The sequence below is a fragment of the Oryctolagus cuniculus genome, chromosome 1, assembly GCF_964237555.1.
Source record: "Oryctolagus cuniculus chromosome 1, mOryCun1.1, whole genome shotgun sequence".
Taxonomy (NCBI): domain Eukaryota; kingdom Metazoa; phylum Chordata; class Mammalia; order Lagomorpha; family Leporidae; genus Oryctolagus; species Oryctolagus cuniculus.
In genome coordinates this window covers 160,279,260-160,299,741 of record NC_091432.1, presented here as the reverse complement: position 1 = coordinate 160,299,741, position 20,482 = coordinate 160,279,260, and the positions used below count along the sequence as shown (strand labels likewise).

At 45.0% G+C, this 20,482-nt stretch overlaps 1 protein-coding gene across 2 annotated transcripts in view; it reads left to right on the top strand.

Moving 5' to 3' along the window:
• The window catches only part of MAMDC2 (MAM domain containing 2), a 177,610-nt gene that overhangs the window by 112,003 nt on the left and 45,125 nt on the right, over positions 1-20,482 (top strand). For both annotated transcript variants that reach the window (XR_011379575.1, XM_002708194.5), the window contains exon 9: positions 2,792-3,057. Coding sequence is in view for 1 of the 2 variants with exons in the window: in XM_002708194.5 (XP_002708240.3) it covers positions 2,792-3,057 (266 nt within the window). In the remaining variant the exon portion in view is untranslated. The remainder of the gene's footprint in view (positions 1-2,791; positions 3,058-20,482) is intronic.

Below are 20,482 nucleotides of genomic sequence, written 5' to 3'. Positions count from 1 at the left end.
TAAATTGTGCAAATATAGGCAGTACAAAATCTTTCCCAACCTTGGCCAGATGAATTCCTGGGGGACACAGTAGTGAACAAAGCAGATATGAATCCCACCTCAGTGGTTAGCAATCATTTCAATGGGCAAAAGAGACATTAGACAAATGTATACACGGATAAGCTTATAATTACAAGCTGTGGTAAGTGCTGTTGGGAGGAAAATGTTTTCCTTTACCCTCTTGGGTTCTGTAGCTGGATCTAACAGAGTGACATAAGATACGCTAACAGGAGGAAAACAGAAATTTTGTGAATGTGTTACATGTACTTGTGAGCCTTCATAGGAAAAGCCCAGATCCAAGGAGGTAGCAGGTCTGAGAGCTTATATACCATTTTTAACAACGAATGACGAAAGTGTGGGGAAGTGGAAAACAAGTGGATGTAAGCTTTGAAGGGTGGTAAATTGTGGAAGTGGGACTAGGAAGTATGGTAGGGGGAGAATAATGAAAGATAAGGGCTCTTGTGATGGGTTTGATCCTAAAGATCCATCTTGGTGTTGGCGCCCAGTCTTGGGTCATAGGATGTTCTCCCTTTCCTGGCACCAGGAGGACATCTTGTTCATGGGAAATTTATGATCAGGTATTAAGTAGAAAGGGGGAGTTCAAAGAGCCCTTCTGCATCTGCTCTTGAGTGCTGTCACCTTAAAATAATGAGCGTGTCAAGGTGGCACGGTATGGATGGGCTTGTTCTGATCCCTTCCAGTACCGTGAAAGAAATGAAGAGTGAAACTGGAGAGAGAATGGAAGGAAGAGCCTGAGTTGGGTTAGGGATTTGGGGAAAGCTGCTGCAAAGGCATTTTCAGTTAGCTGGGGAAGTAGGGTGGCCTGTGCAGATAGCACCTGTGAAGGTGCCTTGAACTTGGACAGACCAGGTCAGCCCAAGGAGCAGCAAAGTCAGTATGGCTGCACTGTGGGGAGAGAGGGTAGGAGAGTGGAGGAAAATGAGGCTGCAGAGGGAAACAGATCATGGGTGTGGCAGGAAGCAAGTGGGTATTTTATTATTATGGAAATGAGAAGCTATTTAAAGGTTTAAAGCAGCTAAAAAGGGCTAAATCTAAGTTTCAGGGGCAGGGCCTGGTAGCTTGAATTGTGGCTCTGGATGCACACATCCTGTGTATCATAGTGCCTCAGTTTGAGGCCTGACTCAGCTTCGGGCCCAGCTTCCTGCTAATGAGCTTCCTGGGAGGCAGAGGTGGCCATCGCCCAACACTTGTGTTCCTGCCACTTATGTGAGAGACCTGGATGCGGTTCCTGACTCCTGGCGTTAGCCCAGCCCAGCCCTGGCTGTTGCAGGCATTTGAGGAGTGAACCAGTACATAGAAGATTCTCTGTCTCTCTGTCTCTCTGTTTCTGTTTGTCTCTCTCTCTCTCTTATTATAAAAATAAATTGTAAAATAAATCTAGGTTTCAAAAAGCTTCCTCTGGCTGGTCTATGCCACTGTATTAGTCTCAGGTGGCTGTGACTAATACCAGACGGGCTGGCTTAAACAGCAGGAATGTATCTCCCTGCAGTCTGGAGGCTCAGCAGTCCGAAACCAAGGCACAGTCAGGACTGGTTCACGGTGAGGCGGCTCCTCCTGGCTTGCCGGCTGCTGCCCTCCCACTGGGTCCTCTCCTGGCCCCTTTGTGTGTGAAGAGTGAGGGAGTGCTCATCTCTCTTCCTCTTAGAGGAGAGTTAAATAATCAAACAAAGCTACACTCTGTAAGGGTCCTGCTCTTGGTTTTCTTTATATTATTTAGAGGACATAAGGGAGGAACCCAGACTAACAGCTTCTGGGAGAGGCCATCTGTTTGAGGAACCGCTCTAGGGTGCGCGTGGGAGGTGGGGGGGAGGATACACATTTGGCATGGCAGTTAAGGTGTGGGTTAGACCGTGTTCCAGTGTGGATTGCCTGGCTTCTACACCCAACTCCAGCTTCCTGTTAATGCACATCTTGGGAGGCAACAGTGATGGTTCAAGTAGCTGGGCCCCAGCCATTCATGTGGGAAACCTGAATTCCCAGCTCCTAGCTTTGGCCCAGCCCTGCCCTGGCTCTCCCTCTCCCTCTCTGTCACTCACTCTTTTCATTTTCTCTCTCATTCTCTCTTTCTGCTTCTCAAATAACTTTAAAAAAACTCTCTTTAAGGGAAGGTCTGTCACACAAAGGTACTTCAAAAAGCTGGTGGAAAATGGATTTAAAAGGTAAGTTTCTTTTGGTATAAAATAATGTTGAAATCCATACTTTTTTCATAATACGTATCTTCCATGTGCTTTTTGAAGATAGCTCACATGATCAGGAGAGTAGTAGGCTCTGCCCAGACATACAAAGACTGCTGGCCAGTCTGTCATCCCTCCACCCCTACTGGTCACTACAGAGAAAGGAAGACAAATTTGCTAAGAGCCTTTCACGTGCTGTGCCCTCATGTTAGGCATACAACCTAAATCAGCTGGTTGACTAAGGCAGCTGGGACTCCCCGCGATGATTTCATGCTTCTTGTTTCACGCACAGCATAAATCCTAACTGATGATTAGAACCTGGGCAGGTGCAGCAGGAAATCTATTCTGGCCTATGAAGTTTACCAAGACTTTTATTTACCATCAAAGCCATAGATTTTTCTATCCCTTAAAGATGTTAGAAAGTGTTTTCTGTGATTTAAATATGGAAATAGTGTTTGTTGGCAAATTCTACTACTTTCACCGAATGTTCCCTCTTGATAATTTGAGTGAGATTGTTTTGTGTTGCTCAGATGCTGAATGCTTTGTCTGGTTTGCAGGGTATTACTTGCTGGCCAACACCAAGTTTACATCTCAGCCTGGCTACATTGGAAGGCTCTACGGTCCCTCCCTACCAGGAAACTTGCAGTATTGTTTGCGTTTTTATTATGCCATCTACGGGTTTTTAAAAATGAGTGATACCCTAGCAGTGTATATCTTTGAAGAGAACCACGTGGTTCAAGAGAAGATCTGGTCCGTGCTGGAGTCCCCCAGGGGTGTTTGGATGCAAGCTGAAATCACCTTTAAGAAGCCCATGCCTACCAAGGTAAAGGAACCCCAGCACATCCCCCGTCTGTTTTCAATTGCTGTTCTGGGCTAGTGACTGTCTCTTTAGTTGCTGTCAACTGGTGATATGTTATTTTCTTACTGTTCAAGCTGTCAGCCTTACTCCCACACCTTACCTCCTGCCACCAACAGGTTCATTCTGCAGTTCTTTTATGTTTTCTGGGTCTCTGAGTCCTGGCTGCCTAGGGAGTTTGCTTGTTTCTCTCTTAAACTTGCTTGAGAATGGTCTAGAGATGAAGAGTAAGTAAACATTTCAACAACTGAACTTGAGTTTGAAGCCCTAATTTATTCTGTTTCTCCCTCTCTCCCCCGCTTCTGCTCTTTCATGTGTGTGTACACTCAGCAATAGGAATGTTAATATTTAAAAAGATGAAATCAGTGAGCCTGGTTCTGCACGGAGGGTGTGAGGTCAACAGCCTAAGGCACTGGTTGAACACAGCGTGAGGAAGTTCACTAAACAATATGGAGCCAACTGTGTCCTGGCCAGAGAGCAGTTATGGAAAGGAACCCTGGGCAGCAGATTTTGAAAGCATGAAAATACAAGAAGATGTTGGGGGAGGGGCGGGGGCTGAGGGGTGATGTACAAAGACAATGGTAACTTCCAAGCTCAACAACTCATCAACTTAAGGAAACTTCACAGATGCAGTAAGTTCTGTTGTCTGCTTCTCAGACACAAAACCAATGCAGCAAAATCCATTTTTCTTCAGGCTTTCAGTCATTCAGTAAAATGCTTCTTGAGCGTACTTGCCATGCAAGAAAGGGGCCGGCAGAAATATAGGAAAGGTCATTGCCTCCCATCAGCACACAAGGGGAGCTCATTAAATATTGGTGAATGAATGGAGGATTGGTTGTGATCAGTTGGTCACATACATTATCCAGGAGTTACCCAAAATCCAGGTTCCCCGTGGAAGCTATGGGTCTGAGAGCAGTGGAACCTTCTTCATAGATATTTGGGGCCCGAGTTTCTCTCATTTACAACCATCTGAACAGAATCATAGCTGTATCCACGTAGCACTTCCTGCTAGAGAAATGTTTACATTGATCCCACAGTAAGATTGCCCATTCCTTTTGTTCACTGGAACATCTCCCAGCAGACAATTAAAGCTTTACCATGATTGATCTCTGAAAATCTTCAAAAGCTTCCTTACCATCGTCAGGCAAGAAAGGCATTGCTGTCTTACTGATTTCTAGAATGGGCTAAACCAATGTATAGTATCTCTAGCAAAACAGAAATGTCCAAGTTTTACCACGATCTCAGAGGCACTGCTTGTTATTTTTATGCCAATGAAATAGGTAATATTGTAGCAGCACTTAGTACATCCTGGCAAACCGGAGAACCAGTTCCTCAGGATGCCCTTGTCCACCCTAGGGGCATGGACTAAGTGACAGGAAACCGAAGTTCACTCACTTCTGTAGCCTGTGCAGGTGGAAATAAACATGCAAAAGGTATTTAAAACAAGGCATGAAATGAAAAGTCAATTTCCCTCACCGCTTCCTAATCCTGATCTTAAATACCAGTTCCATTGCTCACTTTTCTTCATCTGAGTGTGTTCCCTGTCATTCTAACGGTTAGATTTCCACCTGTTTGCTCATTAACCTGAACAGTATTTGCTGACTCCCTGACAGGAAAGACTACGAAGTTAGCTTCCCTACACTGTTCCTTCTCCTTTCCCCTTGCCTCCTCACAGTGGTAAAAGTTTGAACTTTCTTCTTGGTTCTCTTCAGACCTTTAATACACTGAAATCTCTATTTTTGGATTCATAAACTTCAGACAGTTTCTTTGGACACCTCGAGAGGTAAAATGAATCCATTTTCACCCCTACATCTCCACTGAGCTCTCTTGCCCCCTCCACCTCTCAAATTCTCTCTAATACCCAATTACGTTGTTGTGGTCATGGCTTGCAAACTTTATATTTCTGCAGTTAAGCCTCCTGGCTTGACCTGTAGCTGTATTTCCCAACGTGGAGCCCATTGGCATTTTGAAGAGAACAATTGTGCCTTTGTGTGGGGTCATCTCTCTCTTTAAGGGATTTGGACACCTGTGATAATTCCAACAACCCCCATTATTTCCATGCATTTCCAAATGGCCTCAGATGTACCATACCATCTTAGATGAGAACCACTGATATAAGACTAATGTCTTGGTCTATAGGTTGATTCCAAAAATTGAAGTTAACAGCCCATCCCTCCTGCAGTTCGTGTTTGCTCCCCTGCCATCTGCCCTGTGGCTCGCAGCAGAGATCTCCTGGGGAAACCTGCTGCTGCAGTAACCCGCTGGCTTCCTGTTGCTCTTGGGGACGAGGCTCTACATGTTCAGCCATCTCCCTAGCTTTGCTTCCTGCTCTCTCCATTCTCATCACACTGAACAGTCAGTTCCTGAACACACCCTGTTGCCCCTGCCTTGAATCGGGGCAGCCTGTTGCCTCGGCCTAGACTCTTCTTATTTAGATTGCAACTGAAACTTCAGCTCCCCAGAGTTGTTCTCTGACCCCACTCCCCAGGTTTGGGTAACTCCTGGATAATGTATGTGACCAACTGATCACAACCAATCCTCCATTCATTCAACAATATTTAATGAGCTCCCCTTGTGTGCTGATGGGAGGCAATGACCTTTCCTAAAGGATAGGTTTGGGTTCCCTGGGCACTTTGTGCTTCCCTTTCTCATCTTAGAGACAGTGTAACCCAGTGATTATGGACTCAGGGGTCTTTCTTGTTTCAAATCCTCTTTCACTAATTACTAGCTTGGAAATTGAGAATTCTTTGTGTTTTTTTTTCCCCTCTTTTTAAAAAAAGATCTATGTATTTATTTATTTGAAAGGCAGAGTTACAGAGAGAGAGAGAGAGAGAAAGAGAGAGATCCTTCATCTGCTGGTTCTTTCCCCAAATGGCTGCAATGGCCAGAGCTGGGACAGACCAAAGCCAGAAGCCAGGAGTTTCATTTGGATCTCCCAGGTGGGTGGCAGGGGCCCAAGCATGTGGACCGTCTTCTGCTGCCTTCCTAGGTGCATTAACAGGGAGTTGGATTGGAACCACTGCCCACATGGGATGCCAGCATTGCAGGCAGCAGCTTAACATGCTATGCCACAACACTGTCTCCTGCTGTGTTCTTTTTACAATTAAAATTAATGTTCTTTCATAGATATAGAACTATGCAGGTTATCTATTTCTTCCTGAATGAGTTTTGGGAACTTTTACCTTTTAAATAATTTGTGAATTTTGTCTAAGTTGTTGACTTTTTTATATAAAGTTGTTCATGATGTTTGCTTACCTTTTAATGTCTATAGTTTCTGAAGTTCAAGTGTTCTTGATCACTTTCTTCATTTTCCACTTGGAAGCAAACATATGCATGAATACTTGACACATAGTCAGTGCTCAGTCATGTATTTGAACCAACTTGCTCATTCTGACTTTCAAGTAGAGTTTGTTGACCCTAATTAACATCACCTGGGAAGGTTTTAGGGATCAATGCCCAAGTTTTACCCCAAACCAAGGAAGCAGACATTGAGATAGAGATTAGTATTACAAAGGAGTGCTCTTGTGATCATGATGGATGGGTGGATGGATGGATGGATGGGAGGAAGGAAGGAAGGATGGATGGATGGATTAGGCAGGCAGGAAGGATCAGGCAGAGGAGGTTCTGGGCTTCGATGTGTTCTCACTGAAAGCCTCCCCTGAAGCTGGTGTAGCCTCTCAGAGCTGTCCTGAGTTACGATGTTCTCTTTATCATTCCGTATTGGCTAGGTGCTGGCTACCTCAGGAAAAGATTGTTGCCTTGGAAAAGGCAACCATCTTCAGCTATGGCGCTTTCTGGAGAGAGCTGGCACACTGAGCGCTGTCTGCGGACAGCACTTACAGCACCTGGGGCGCTGAGCCCTTGGGTCTGTTGGGTGGGGCATCACAGCATCTATTACAGTGAACAGGTCAGAATCTTTAGGGCTGGGGCCTGGCAATTGGTTTTATCCAGTGCTCCAGGTCATTATAACATGCAGCCCGGAGAACTTTGACTCAACATGACTAACCACGATCCAAACTGGAAAGGAGAGAGCCATGAGGAAGACTGTGTGTCTCAGGCTTGCTTTCAGCTAAGTTACGTGGAAACCAGCAGGCTTTGTGGCTCATGACTGGGCAAATGCATGTCTGGGTAGTAGTGATGTCCAGGCCCTCCTCCCTGAAGTGCAGAGAGATTTTCCTGTGACCATTCAGCTGGGTGCAAACAGAGTTGGATGGGTGGTCTTCCTGCCCCTAGGCAGCCTTTCCATTAAGTGGCTCAGAACGCTGGAGCTGGATCTGTAGTCTTTTTTTTTTTTTTTTTTTTTTTTTTTTTTTTTTTTTTTTGACAGGCAGAGAGAGACAGAGAGAAAGGTATTCCTTTTCCATTGGTTCACCCTCCAATGGCCACCACGGCTGGCGCGCTGCGGCCGGTGCACCACGCTGATCCGAAACCAGGAGCCAGGTGCTTCTCCTGGTCTCCCATGGGGTGCAGGGCCCAAGCACTTGGGCCATCCTCCACTGCCTTCCTGAGCCACAGCAGAGAGCTGGCCTGGAAGAGGGGCAACCGGGACAGAATCCGGCGCCCCAACCGGGACTAGAACCCGGTGTGCCGGCGCCTCTAGGTGGAGGATTAGCCTATTGAGCCTCGGCGCCCGCCAAGATCTGTAGTCTTTGTATGTACTGCTTAAGCCCAGACACCCCCTTCAAAGCTTCTAGATAAGAGTTTTCCAGAGATGTAACACCAAAGCCTCTATGATCATTTCCTACATATGGTTTCTGTCCACCGAGAGCACATGGTTCTCCAAATATTCTTGCCATTTAAGAAGGACTTAAGTCTCCAAGCACCCAAAATAAGCACATGGCAAATACATGTCAGCTGCTGCAATCCGTCTGGAAGCTTCCATTGGCTGTTCTCTGCAGTCCTGCTCAGTATTTATTTTGACTAATACCAAACTGATGACAGCTTAAGAGATTTTCCTGAGCAAATTGAGCAAAGCATGCATTTGTTAATAGTTGGAATTTATAATGACTGAGATTTTGAAATGAACTTGCTGGAGCTTCTAGAGAGTTCACAGTTCAACATGGGTCAGAACAAGGGACAAGCTGGCTATTTGTCAAGTATCTACTTTGGTCCAAACAGCATATGCTCTCTCACTTAATCCTTAAAAATGTGCTACAAGAACACATTCCAAATGTATAGGTGAAGAGGCTGAAACTTCAACAAATTAAAGCAATTTCATTCTCCCTGTTTCTTTGGCACTCTCCCCTAAGTCCCATCAAAACCCTTAAGGGACACCTTAAAAATTCATCTCAAATATGTACATTTCTCTGTCTCACCAGCCACCACCCAGGTGAAACCACCATCATTTCTCACCTGAACTGTTTGGGTATCTTGCTAGCCAGTTTTCCTGCTTCTACTTTGCTTTCTGTCTATACGAGGGAATCTTCAAAATGTTCATGGAAAATGTGTCTTATGGAAAAAAAGATGCATGGATTTCAAACATTTTCTACACAGCACAAACTTTTCTTTGAATTTCATTATTTTCCGTGAACTGTTTGAAGTGTCCTTGCACTCCTCATCCTGAATCCTTTGTAGCAGAAATCAGTTCATGTCCCTCGTCTGTGTGGCACTGCTCCATGGCCTCCAAGAGTAAAACTTCTCCCCTACTGAGGCCGCAGAGGCCCTGCGCCACCTGGTCTCTCCTACCTGGCTGACTTCATCTCCCTTCACTCTGCCAGGGTCACAGTCACATAGACCTGCTCTCTCGGCCCCAGGTCTCCCGCCCTTTCTCTCATCAGTGCCTCTGCAGAGGCTCCGCCTTCCCAGCTCTTCCCTTACAGAGCTGTTTCTCTTGTTTCCATTCCAGGTGCGTCACTTCCTCTTAGAAAGGAACTTCCCCAGCCACCAAGTTTATACTCTTTCCCATTCCTAGATTATTCCTCATTGTATTGCTTATTTTATTTTTGTAAAGATTTGTTTATTTACTTGAAAGAGTTACACAGAGAAGGCAAAGGCAGAGAGAGAGAGAGAGAGAGAGAGAGAGAGAGAAACCATCCGCTGGTTCACTCCCCAGATGGCCGCAGCGGCTGGAGTTGTGCCAATCTGAAGCCAGGAGCCAGAAGCTTCCTCTGGGTCTCCCACATGGGTGCAGGGGCCCAAGGACTTGGGCCATCTTTTACTGCTTTCTCAGGCCATAGCAGAGAGCTGGATCAGAAGTAGAGCAGCTGGACTCGAACCAGCGCCCATATGGGATGCCAGCACTGCAGGCAGCAGCTTCACCTGCTACGCCACAGCGCCGGCCCCAGCTTAGTTTATTTTGTGTTCAGCATTTATCCCAGCCTGAAATGACCTCGTTTGATTATTTGCTTACTTGTTCCTGTCCACCTCTTTTCTCTTATGAAAATATAGCTGCATGAGATCACAGGGACCTTGTTGGTCTACTCATCTCTGTGTCTACAACATCTAGCACTGTGTGTGGAATGACATAGCTCATCAGTAAAACTGTGCAGTACATTTTTTTTTTTTTTGGTACACATGTGATCAGTGAATGCATGAAAGAAGGAGTGAAGGGACTTCCTAAGTTTGGTAAGTGGAGATTGGGGCATTGAATGGTGGACCAGCCTACTCTGAAGCCTGCTCTTTAGTGGTCAAGGTCTCTATCCAATCCTGAGGAAGGCCTGTTCTTGTTCAGTTAGAGAAAGGGAGGCTCCCCAGGCCAGCCTCAGGGCACAGACACCTTCTGTAATTTTAATTTTCACAATACACCTATAAGGGTAATGAAGTGTCTCCTTTTAGTCCCCTTGGCATCCTAGAATGCAGACATAGATTAGCCCAAGGTCACCCACGTGTTCCACTGGAAGTGAACGCCTAAACTGAGAGCCTGTGGGTCTCTGCTGGGGGAAGAGACTTCCTGCCTTTGCTTCGAGTCCTCCCTACCCCTGGTGTGGTCTTCAGTGCACAACTCAAAGGCAGTACCTGCTTTCGTGAGCATCGTTTGACCTCTCCATGAGTTGTCACACGAGACCTGAGCTGAGCAGGGTGAGGGGCAGCCTGGGCAGGACTTTAATGGAGTCAGAACTTCCAGTGTCTTCCCTTTATTTCTTCTCCCTCCTTGCTGGTACCTACAAGCTGCCTTATCTGTGCCTTCCCACCTGGCTTTCTGCTGCTGCGCATGCTTCTGGATTTTCTTTCCCTGTAAGTACTTAAGCAGCCTGTTTTAGGATCAGGGGCTGATTAGATAACAGCTCCTTGGCTATCACCCCTAGAGAGTGATAACTAACCTTTAACTGAAACTGTAATCTATAGCCATGTTTAAGGAATGATAGCAATGGAAAAAATGCGTCTTAAGCTGTTCTAGCACACTAGCCGTTTGAATGGTTCCTGTGTAATGTTATCACAGCAGCCAGCATCAACAAGGGAAAATTGAACACTTTCCAACATTTCAGGTGATGCCCCAGATCTCTACAGAGGGAAAGCACTGTGGCTCTGTTTGCTGTCTGCTCTGTCTGCTTAGGCAGAAAATTATGGGCATTGTTCGATACCACGTAACTATTAACTGGCAGAGCTGAGAAGTGTTTTAGAAAACTTGTGTTCTGTACTTTGCCTAAATGCCTTCCAACCCTCTCCCGGCTAACATCAAAAGTACAGAATCAGTGAAGAGGGGAGCCAAGGCCTAAATCCCAAAATTTCTAAAACAATTTAGGGCACGATTGTTAACCTTTAGTTCTATTTTAGAAATTAATCCTCAGAAGATGATTCAACACAGAGGAGAGCTGTGGATAAGAGGGGAAATAAGCATAACCTTAAGGCGCTTGGCAGTGGGCTCTCTGCCACTCTGGGCTTCAGAAATGGAGCCATTTCTGTGACCTTGCTGAGTCTCACTTTGGTGCACATGTAAAACAGTTATACAGGTAACACCTGCCTCGTCAAATTATACTGAAGGTCAAATGAGCTGTATTAGGTAAAGCCTTCAGCATAGCACCTGGCACATTTGAGGAATCTGCAAAAGTTCATGGAAAATAAATATTATGAAAAAATTGTGCATGAATTGCCAAGTTTTTAGTACCAAACTTATATTCCATTTTTCCATGAATCTTCTAAAGCATTAGCCTAATAATGTTGTATTTAGCTGAACAGAAAGACAAAGAGAGAAAGAGACTAAATAATTTTTTTAAAGAATTATTTTATTTATTTGAAAGTCAGAGTTACACAGAGTGAGGGGAGAGAGAGGGAGAGAGAGAGAGAGAGAGAGAGATCCTCCATTACACTGGTTCACTCCCCCAAATGACCACAATGGCCAGAGCTGAGCTGATCCAAAGCCAGGAGCCAGGAGCTTCCTCCAGATCCCCCATGCAGGTGCAGGGGCCCAAGGACTTGAGCCATCTTCTACTGCTTTCCCAAGCCACAGTAGAGAGCTGGATCGGAAGAGGAGCAGCTGGGACCCAAACCGGCGCCCACATGGGATGCTGGTGCTGTAGGCTGGGGCTTTAACCCGTTTCGCCACAGCGCCAGCCCCGAGAATGGTTTTTTTTTAGGTCCTGATCCTCAAGAGATTTCAAATACAACATTTATTTAGTACAGAAAAAAAAACTTTTTTCTGTGGTTTTCACTTGAAAATATTCTTTAAACTAAAAATCGAGTTAGAGTTGAATCTTTAAAACCAGGTTCTCTTAAAGCAATGGCTGATTTTACACAATCACGAAGAGCTTCCAACTTTTTTTACCTGTTTAAAAATATTTTTTAAGTTTTTTATTTATTTGTTTGAGAGGCAGAGGCAGAGAGAGAGTGTGTGAGCAAACACACACACTCAATTCACTGATACGCTCCTCAAATGGCTGCAACAGCCATGGCTGGTCCAGCCCAAAGCCTTGAGCTGAAAATACATTGTAAGTCTCTCAGGGTGGGTGGCAGGAACCCAATTACTTGGCCATCTCCGCTGCCTCCCAAAGTCTGCATAAGCAGGTGGCTGGAATTAAGAGCCCGAGCCAGGAATTGAACCCAGCTCCTCTGATGCTGGTATCATCTTGAGAAACGTGCTGAGAGGGCGTGAATCATGCACTGGTGTTCTGGAATGGTTTCTCCCTGGCACTTTACTAAGCAGGAGCAGGTCATCAAGAGTTACCTTGAGATTTTCACACACCAGAGAGGATAATGACAGAGAAAAAAAAATTCACTCCAAAATGCTTTTCCCCAAAAGCCAAATGCCAGGAGAACTAGAGTGATTGACAGAAATTCCATAATGATGAAGTGTTAGTATTAACCTTTATGCATTCAGCTCCTTACATTAACATTTTGTTTGGTCGCCGTACCATACAGATTAGACCCTGCAGTATCTTCTGGCCTGAAGCTAGTTTTCCCTTTAACGAAGCACTTTCAGTGGACTGTTAATTAGAAGCACTGGGAGGAACTCAATGTGTGTTCATTAAATATTTCTTTTGGGGAAAAAAAAAATGTTAAACTGCCCCTAATGAGAGAATGACCAGGCATTCTGTTTCACTTGAGTTTGGCTTAATGATCAGCTCAGCAGTCATGAAAATCTTCCCAGTAAACCCTCCTAAGTCTACATCTTTACTCTGTTACAGGACTGAAAAACAAACTTCAAAAGTCACTTTGCTGGTGGGCGCCACAGCTCACTGGGCTAATCCTCCGCCTGCGGCGCTGGCACCCTGGGTTCTAGTCCTGGTTAGGGCGCCAGATTCTGTCTCGGTTGCTTCTCTTCCAGTCCAGCTCTCTGCTGTGGCCCAGGAAGGCAGTGGAGGATGGCCCAAGTGCTTGGGCCCTGCACCCGCATGGGAGACCAGGAGGAAGCACCTGGCTCCTGGCTTCGGATCGGCACAGCGCCAGCCGTGGTGGCCATTTGAGGGGTGAACCAATGGAAGGAAGACCTTTCTCTCTGTCTCTCTCTTACTGTCTAACTCTGCCTGTCCCCCCCCCCAAAAAAAGTCACTTTGCATTTGGATGAAAGGCCCCATCTGGCCAGGCTGAAACAATATACAGTTTTTCTTTTCAGTAGGGGAGGGCCTTGGGTCAGGCCTTCTCATAGTATGTCCCAGGGAATACAATTTTCTGGAACTGTTCCATTGGCTAAGGGTTTTGTGATCAAATGTGTTTGGGGAATTCTGCGTACTGGATCTCTACCCCTCCACATGCATGTGAAGAGTCACAGTGCACAATAACATGTCAGAAAATCTGGATATAGTCCCCACCACTCCTTGCTGAAGTTAACAATTCCCTCAAAGCATTTGGCCTAGGACCTGCACAACCTAATCTTATGTAGCTCCCATTAGCATTATGCTACTCACTTAGCACTTAATGCATTATACTGAGATAGTCTACTTACCTGCCTATCTACTTAACTCAGACTGTAGGCTTCTGGGGAATAGAGATCCATGTCTAATTTATTATTTTTGCTTGTTTTTCTAATGCCAATACACTTTCTGGAACAGAGTAGGTACTCAATAAATAGTTAATGAAAGAGAACTCAACTGTCAATGAATATGCATTGATAGCAAGGAAGACCAACATGATTCCATCAATGAAGAATGAAGATTAAATGTTTCTGCCTTCCGATGAGATAAATGGCAGTCCCTCATAGCACAGCACCTGCTCAGTTTATCCTGCAAGAGATTTTCAGTGTGAATGCATAACAGCAAGAATACTCTGCAGGGGTTGGTGTAAATACATATATGGGCAAATGTGCACTGAGTCTGGTTTGGGGCTGTTGATGATGATATTTACTAAAGCCAAGAGCTGTGACCCTTCCCTAGGAACCAGCCTACCATTTTTACATCATGCCTTTCTTATACCCAAGGATGGATTTCACCAACCCTCCTAATTCTCCTGATCCCTTCCTGTCCTGGGACACAGCTTCTCTGGCCTCCATGCTGCGCTCATGGTCAGTGATGCACTTGCTTCCACATCTGACCCTTTCCACCCCCAGGGCCCTCCTAATCCCTGGGAGTTCTCAGCAGCTGCTGCTGTCTTCACCCCAGGCTTCTTGGCACAACTGGAGAAAGCAAGGCTAATTTCCACTCTTCCCTCTGTGATGTTGGGAAAGCCGCCTCCTCATCTCATCTCTCGTTGACTTTCTCATTCTCCACCCAAGATGTTCAGATCCATTTTTCACTGTTACTCACAAGTTTCCAACTTGACCCTCCCTGCCTCATTCTCAGGATGTGACCTCATGGGTCATCTCCCAGAAGGATGAAGGCGTCCAACATGAGCCCCTTCACTTCTATGCCTCTCCGAATCTTCACCTGTCTCTCATCTCCTGCTCGGTCTCACAAAGGAAGTATTACCCACGCTCTTCATCAAAACTAACCCGCCCATTTCAACATTTGATCTCACTCTCTTCGTGAATTATTCCCTCTCAAAAAACTTTGGTCTCCATTAGTGCTTTACACACTGCTGACATGCATTGATCTCATGCATTCAACACAGATGATCAACAAACCTCCCTTCCATCTCAGTGCCCGTCTGTGCTGCCACCCTACCCATTCCTTCCGCTTTCAAACTTCCTGAAAGAATCATCTGCAGTTCCTGTCTCTGCTCCAGTGCACTTTCATTCCTCATATCCCCACTCCCTGCCCTCTGCTTTCCTCCCACAGTGCTCTGTCACAGGGTTTAGCAACAGCAAAATATTTCTCATTGACCCTGCTGCAGAAGTCATTAGCCTTAATAAATTCCTAACACTCTCTCGAAGTCTACCTCAAGTGCCCCTTCCTCTTTGAACCCTTCATAACTCCTTGACTGTGTTTTACTCGTTGGGATGGAATCTGGGTAATAAAAGAGCCCTAGGTCAGGAATCTGAAGGCTTGGCTTCAAGTCTTGACTCCAAGCATTAACTATGTGAATCAGAAGCTTATGTCATATGTAGATGAAATAAGGGCATGTTTGAAGATGACCCCTAAGTCTCTTCTACCTCCTGTATATGGTCAAGCATCTTAATGGTAGGAACTCTGCTTTAATATTGTGCAAAAAGGTGTAGAGCACTCTATTTCCTCTCACAAAAATATTTTCCTTTTAGGGAAAAAAAAATCAGAAATTTAAGTCTGTGATTAAGATTTCCACTCTTAAAATCTTCCTTTTGGCCGGCGCCATGGCTCACTAGGCTAATCCTCTGCCTGCGGTGCCGGCACCCCGGGTTCTAGTCCCAGTTGGGGCGCCAGTTCTGTCTCGGTTGCTCCTCTTCCAGTCCAGCTCTCTGCTGTGGCCCAGGAAGGCAGTGGAGGATGGCCCAAGTGCTTGGGCCCTGAACTCGCATGGGAGACCAGGAGGAAGCACCTGGCTCCTGGCTTCGGATCAGCACAGCGCCAGCCGTGGCGGCCATTTGGGGGGTGAACCAATGGAAGGAAGACCTTTCTCTCTCACTGCCTAACTCTGTCTGTCAAAAAAAAATTTTTTTTAAATCTTCCTTTTAACTGTGCCCTTAAATAAGGACAATATGACTAGCAGAGAAATTCCTGGGGTTCTGAAATTTTAAAGGCAATGCTGAGACGTTCACTCAAAGAAAGAACAAGTCTAGAAAGTTTCTGGCAAGATTTATAAATTAGGTGGCTATTTAATAACAAGACATTCTGCTGTAAAGGGATTACAATGTCTAGACAAGCTACCTGAGAGGAGATGGATTTCCTGCCACATTGCATGCTGCCTGGGAGCAGTGGGAGAGGACTGCTCTGGGATATTAATGTCCCAGCGCTATGAAAGCAAAGCAGCTGACTGCAAGTGAAAGCAGCAAGATCATTAATTACTGACAAGATAATCAGCACATGATAGACCAGATGAGGCTGCTTCTGTACACAAAACAGGGAAAATTATGTCCAGTGGAGTAAATTTTAGTACCAAATTTTGCACAGGGACTAAGGATGGAAAAGACACTACCACTGAGTTTGCCAGGCTAAAGCCTGTGTCAGTTGGTAGTGTGGGAGTGTTCCTTACTCTACTGATGAAGGAGGCAGAGTACAGATGCTCTCGTTCCCTGCTTCCCCTCCTTTCAGGTAGTTGTTAATGGCTTCTGCATTTCATGTACATTTAGGGGAAAATCACTGGAAAGACTGATTAGCACAACATGACCTTCCTGAGTAATTGATTTCATGGGATATTGCTGGGTTGCCAGCACTGAGAAGACACGATAGGCATGCTTTCTCCAGAGTTTTACTAATAAACATAGTTAAGCAAACATTTATTCTGAAGTTTGCTTATGACCTGAAAACAGTATCTCCACTGGATGCTTCCAGATGTCTTCTTCTTTTTTAGGATTACTTATTTATTAAAGATTTATATATTTATTTGAAAGGTAGAGTTACAGAGAGGCAGAGGCAGGGAGAGAGAGCTTCCATCCACTGGTTCACTCCCCAAACAGGGCTGGGCCAGGCCAAAGCCAGCAACCAGGAGCTTCTCTCCCACACAGGTGCAGGGGCCCCAGGAGTTGGGCCATCTGCTGCTGCTCTCCCACGTGCATTAGCAGGAAGCTGGATTGGAAGGGGAGAACTTGGGGCTCAAATCAGCAGTCTTATGAGATATTAGCACTGCAGGCAGTGGCTTTCCCCTCTACTCCACAGTACTTGCTCCTATTTATTTATTTTGAAAGTCAGAGGTAGAGAGAGAAATGTTCTGTCTGCTGGTTCACTCCCCAGATGGCCAAATACAGCCAACATTAGGCCAGAATGAAGCCAAGAGCTTCATCCAGGTTTCCACGTGGGTGGCAGGTTCCCAGACATTTGGGTCATCTTTTTGCAGGCCATTAGCAGGGAGCTGGATTGGAAGTGGGGTAGCCAGGACACAATCTTGCACTCACATGGGCTGCCAGTGTTACAGGTGGTGGCTTTAGCAGCTGCGCTACCATGCTCCCCCCACCACACACACACACACACACACACACAAACACTTCTAAATCTCTATCTGAGGAATGTTTCACAGTCTTTACAATGCCTGCATTTTTAGCAAAGCTTTTCCCAACTTCTGAGTGAGGCAACATGATTATTTGATGCTCGCATTGAGATTCTCTAGGGCTCCTCTGGCTTTCTGAGCTCATAGACCAGGTAATTATTTCCTGCCCTCTGTGGCAACAAGTTCAATTCACACAGTTGGAAAGTGACAGTTCACACGTTACTGAAGACTCTGACTTCACAGAGGAAAGGCACAAAATTTCCTCCTGCATGGCTCTACCCACTTTTTCTGTCTGTTATCTGTGCTTCTCTGCGTGTTTTCTGCTTTTTTTGGTGCTCCCTTTTAGAGAAAGTCCCTCTCTAGATTATCCACAGACCACTTTCCTTTGATATCTCCCACCACTAATGGGCTCTGAGCTGCTTTTTTCTTTTTATTATATATTTTTAAATTATTTAAAGGTTTATTTATTTGAGAGGTAGGTTACGGACAAGAGAGAGGGATAGGCAGAGAGAAAGGTCTTCCATTCACTGGTTCACTCCCCGGTGATTGCAACAGCCATAGGTGAGCCAATCTGAAGCCAGGAGCCAGGAGCCTCTTCTGGGTCTCCCACGTGGGTTCAGGGGCCCAAAAACTTGGGCCATCTTCCACTATTTTCTTAGGCCATAGCAGAGAGCTGGACGGGAAGAGGAGCAGCTGGGACTCACATCACTCACATAGGATGCCAGTGCCGCAGGTGGAGGCTTAGCCTATTATACCACTGAGCTGCATTTTTTTCTGTTTAGTAATGGGCTGTGCATGTATCTACACTGCACAATGACAGATGACTATTTATAGCCCTCCTACTTTATTTCAGTCCTAAAACCAAGACATTTGGTTCTCTTTTCATTTCATTCTCCACATGAAGACTGCCTAGTTTACAAATCTAAAAAGCAATGTCAAGCCGGAAAAGAAAAATATTTGTTACACTTAAGATATACCCTCAATACTCGTAGTATTTAAAGTTACTACAATAAGTCAGTAAGCAAAAGGTAAATAAGCAATAGGATAGTGAAGAGGATCTACTTCAAAAAATTCATGGAAAAATGGAATAAAAGATGAGTTTATTTTGGTGCAAAATGATTAAATCTGGGCCTACTTTTCCATAATATACATTTTCCAAGAACTTTTTGAAGATTCCTTATATATGCACACATACACTGTACATGACTTACCTGTAAATTCACACATATATGTATATATATTATATACAGCATTATCCTGGAAAGGTGAGACTGCAAGGAAATGAGGATTTCTAGACAATCTGATTCTTAGGATAAACTAATGCAAGGTTTTGATAATGATTCAATTACACATTTAAAAAAAAAAACTCACTGTGGCATATCAGGGAGAGCCACACCTGCAGTGCCAGCATGCCATGAGTGCCACTTCAAGTCCCAGCTGCTCCACTTTTGATCCAGCTCCCTGCTAATGCACCTGAGGAAAGCAGCAGAAGGTGGCTTGGGTTCCTGCCACCCATGTGGGACCTAGCTCCTGGCCCAACTCCAGCTATTGCCACTTGGGAAGTGAACTAGCAGATGGAAAATCTTTCTCATTCTTACTCTGTCTCTGTCCCCCCCCCCCCCGTAACTCTTTCAAATAAATAAATTAAAAAATCACCAATTTGCATAACTTTTAACATAAAAGTTTTATTTCTAGGAATTTATTATATAGAAATAATCATGGCTGTTCACAAAGATTTAGCTACCAATGTTATCCCAATGCTCTTTGTAATATTGACAAATTGGAAACTACACAATTTTCAGTTATTAGTAATCTTTAACCCACAGCTCTTCATCAAGTTCTGATCTACACTTTGCCTTGGCAATCGATGAAAATTGGGCTAACAACTGTCTCTTTCCCTTGGACATAAGTATAGCAAATGCCCAAGTATTCCTGCTTGAGTATTAGCAGGGGCTGCAGACAATATCTGCTGTCTTCTCCTGACCTAGTAGATGTTCTTATAAAACAGAGGGCCAAGACAAGGCAGATGCTTCCTTCTTTCTATTACTGATTGCATTATGCATGTCTTCTGGTTGGACTGATGTGTTTATATCTCATTCCAAGTGAGCCACAGCACGTCCATGTTATTGTTGAAGGAATAGTGGTAGGAGGAGTCTGTGGCTCCAATCACTGGGATCTGTGTCTCATCCCGAAGAGACATGGCAGATTCTTCTTTTCCCTGAATTCTTTAGAAATAGCACAGCTCTTGTGTTAACAGATCTTTGCATTGCAGCTCTTGTGTTAGAACTTCTCCCCCACTAGGTTGCAGCTTCTCTCTTCTGCAAGGTTCACGGCATGGTGTTGCAGTATTCTGTGTTACAGCTCCACTTCACCAGGTTCATTGTCTGGTGACCATGAAAAATGAGGCGCACATACAAGGAAGAGTGAGCAAAGTGAAAGAAGTTTATTAAAGGAAGCAGAGAAAGCTCCTGGCAGCCAGGAGGAGTCCCAGTAGGGTTGCTAGTCAGGACTGCCTGGCCAGAGATTTTTATCTGTTTCTAAAGGAGGAAATTCACCTGATTGGCTAAGGTATATGCTAATGAGGTATTTTACATGGACCAATCAGGGGATTGACATAAGAGTAGGCTGCTTTGCATAGAAGTTCCCAGAGTGCTTAATCAAGTATGAGATGGATGAGATCTGCTGAGGCAACTTCTGAAGATTACATTATTTGTGTTTCTCCCTTCGGCCCTTCTCTTGGGGCTACTGGAGGGCTATGTCATGTATGTTTCTTCCTTTCCTATCCAGGGGCCCCTGGAGTCCTATCATCATGACATGTCCATTCTGGGACATGACAAGTTGGTCATTCCATTCCATTACAGTGGTCAGGGAAGTGCTTGACCTGGGACTACTCCAGTATTGCTTTTTTCAACAAAATCATAGACAGCCTGGAGACCTATTAATAGTCACCAAGTGGCCATCTGCTCCCCTTCCCCCAGGAGTGTATTTAAAGCAGGAAGGCATTCATACCTATTTATCCCTCAGTGATAATGAAAGATTTATATAATCATGTCCTGATTATCAGGGTGTGAAATTGGATTCTAAAACACTAAGAACGGTAGCATCTTATGTCTAAGCTTCCTTCTTTCAGAGACTTTTCATGATTATTTCTCATTCGGTTCTTCAATTGTGTAGGATTAGTCACCCATGACCTACGTTGAAAAGAGCACAAATTTTGGAGTCAGATTTTATTCCCAAAACAAAGGCAAGGAAGTGAAAAATGGGTGCCAGCAAAGAAGAGATTATGTTTGTGGATGTGGGGAGTTGCAGGGAAACTTCCCGAAGGGCCTAAATTTTCGGTGCAAAGTGAGCAGGCAATATCATCATCTAAGGGAGAGAAGGATATTGAGGAGGGGGGAGGAGGTACGGTTCTGAGTGGCTCAGTGCAATCCAGCCATAGTCCGCAGAAGATTCAGGATATGGATGTGGGTGCAAGAAGGTGCTGCTGACACTCGTGTAACAAAAGGTGGATTAACAAGAGAAGATA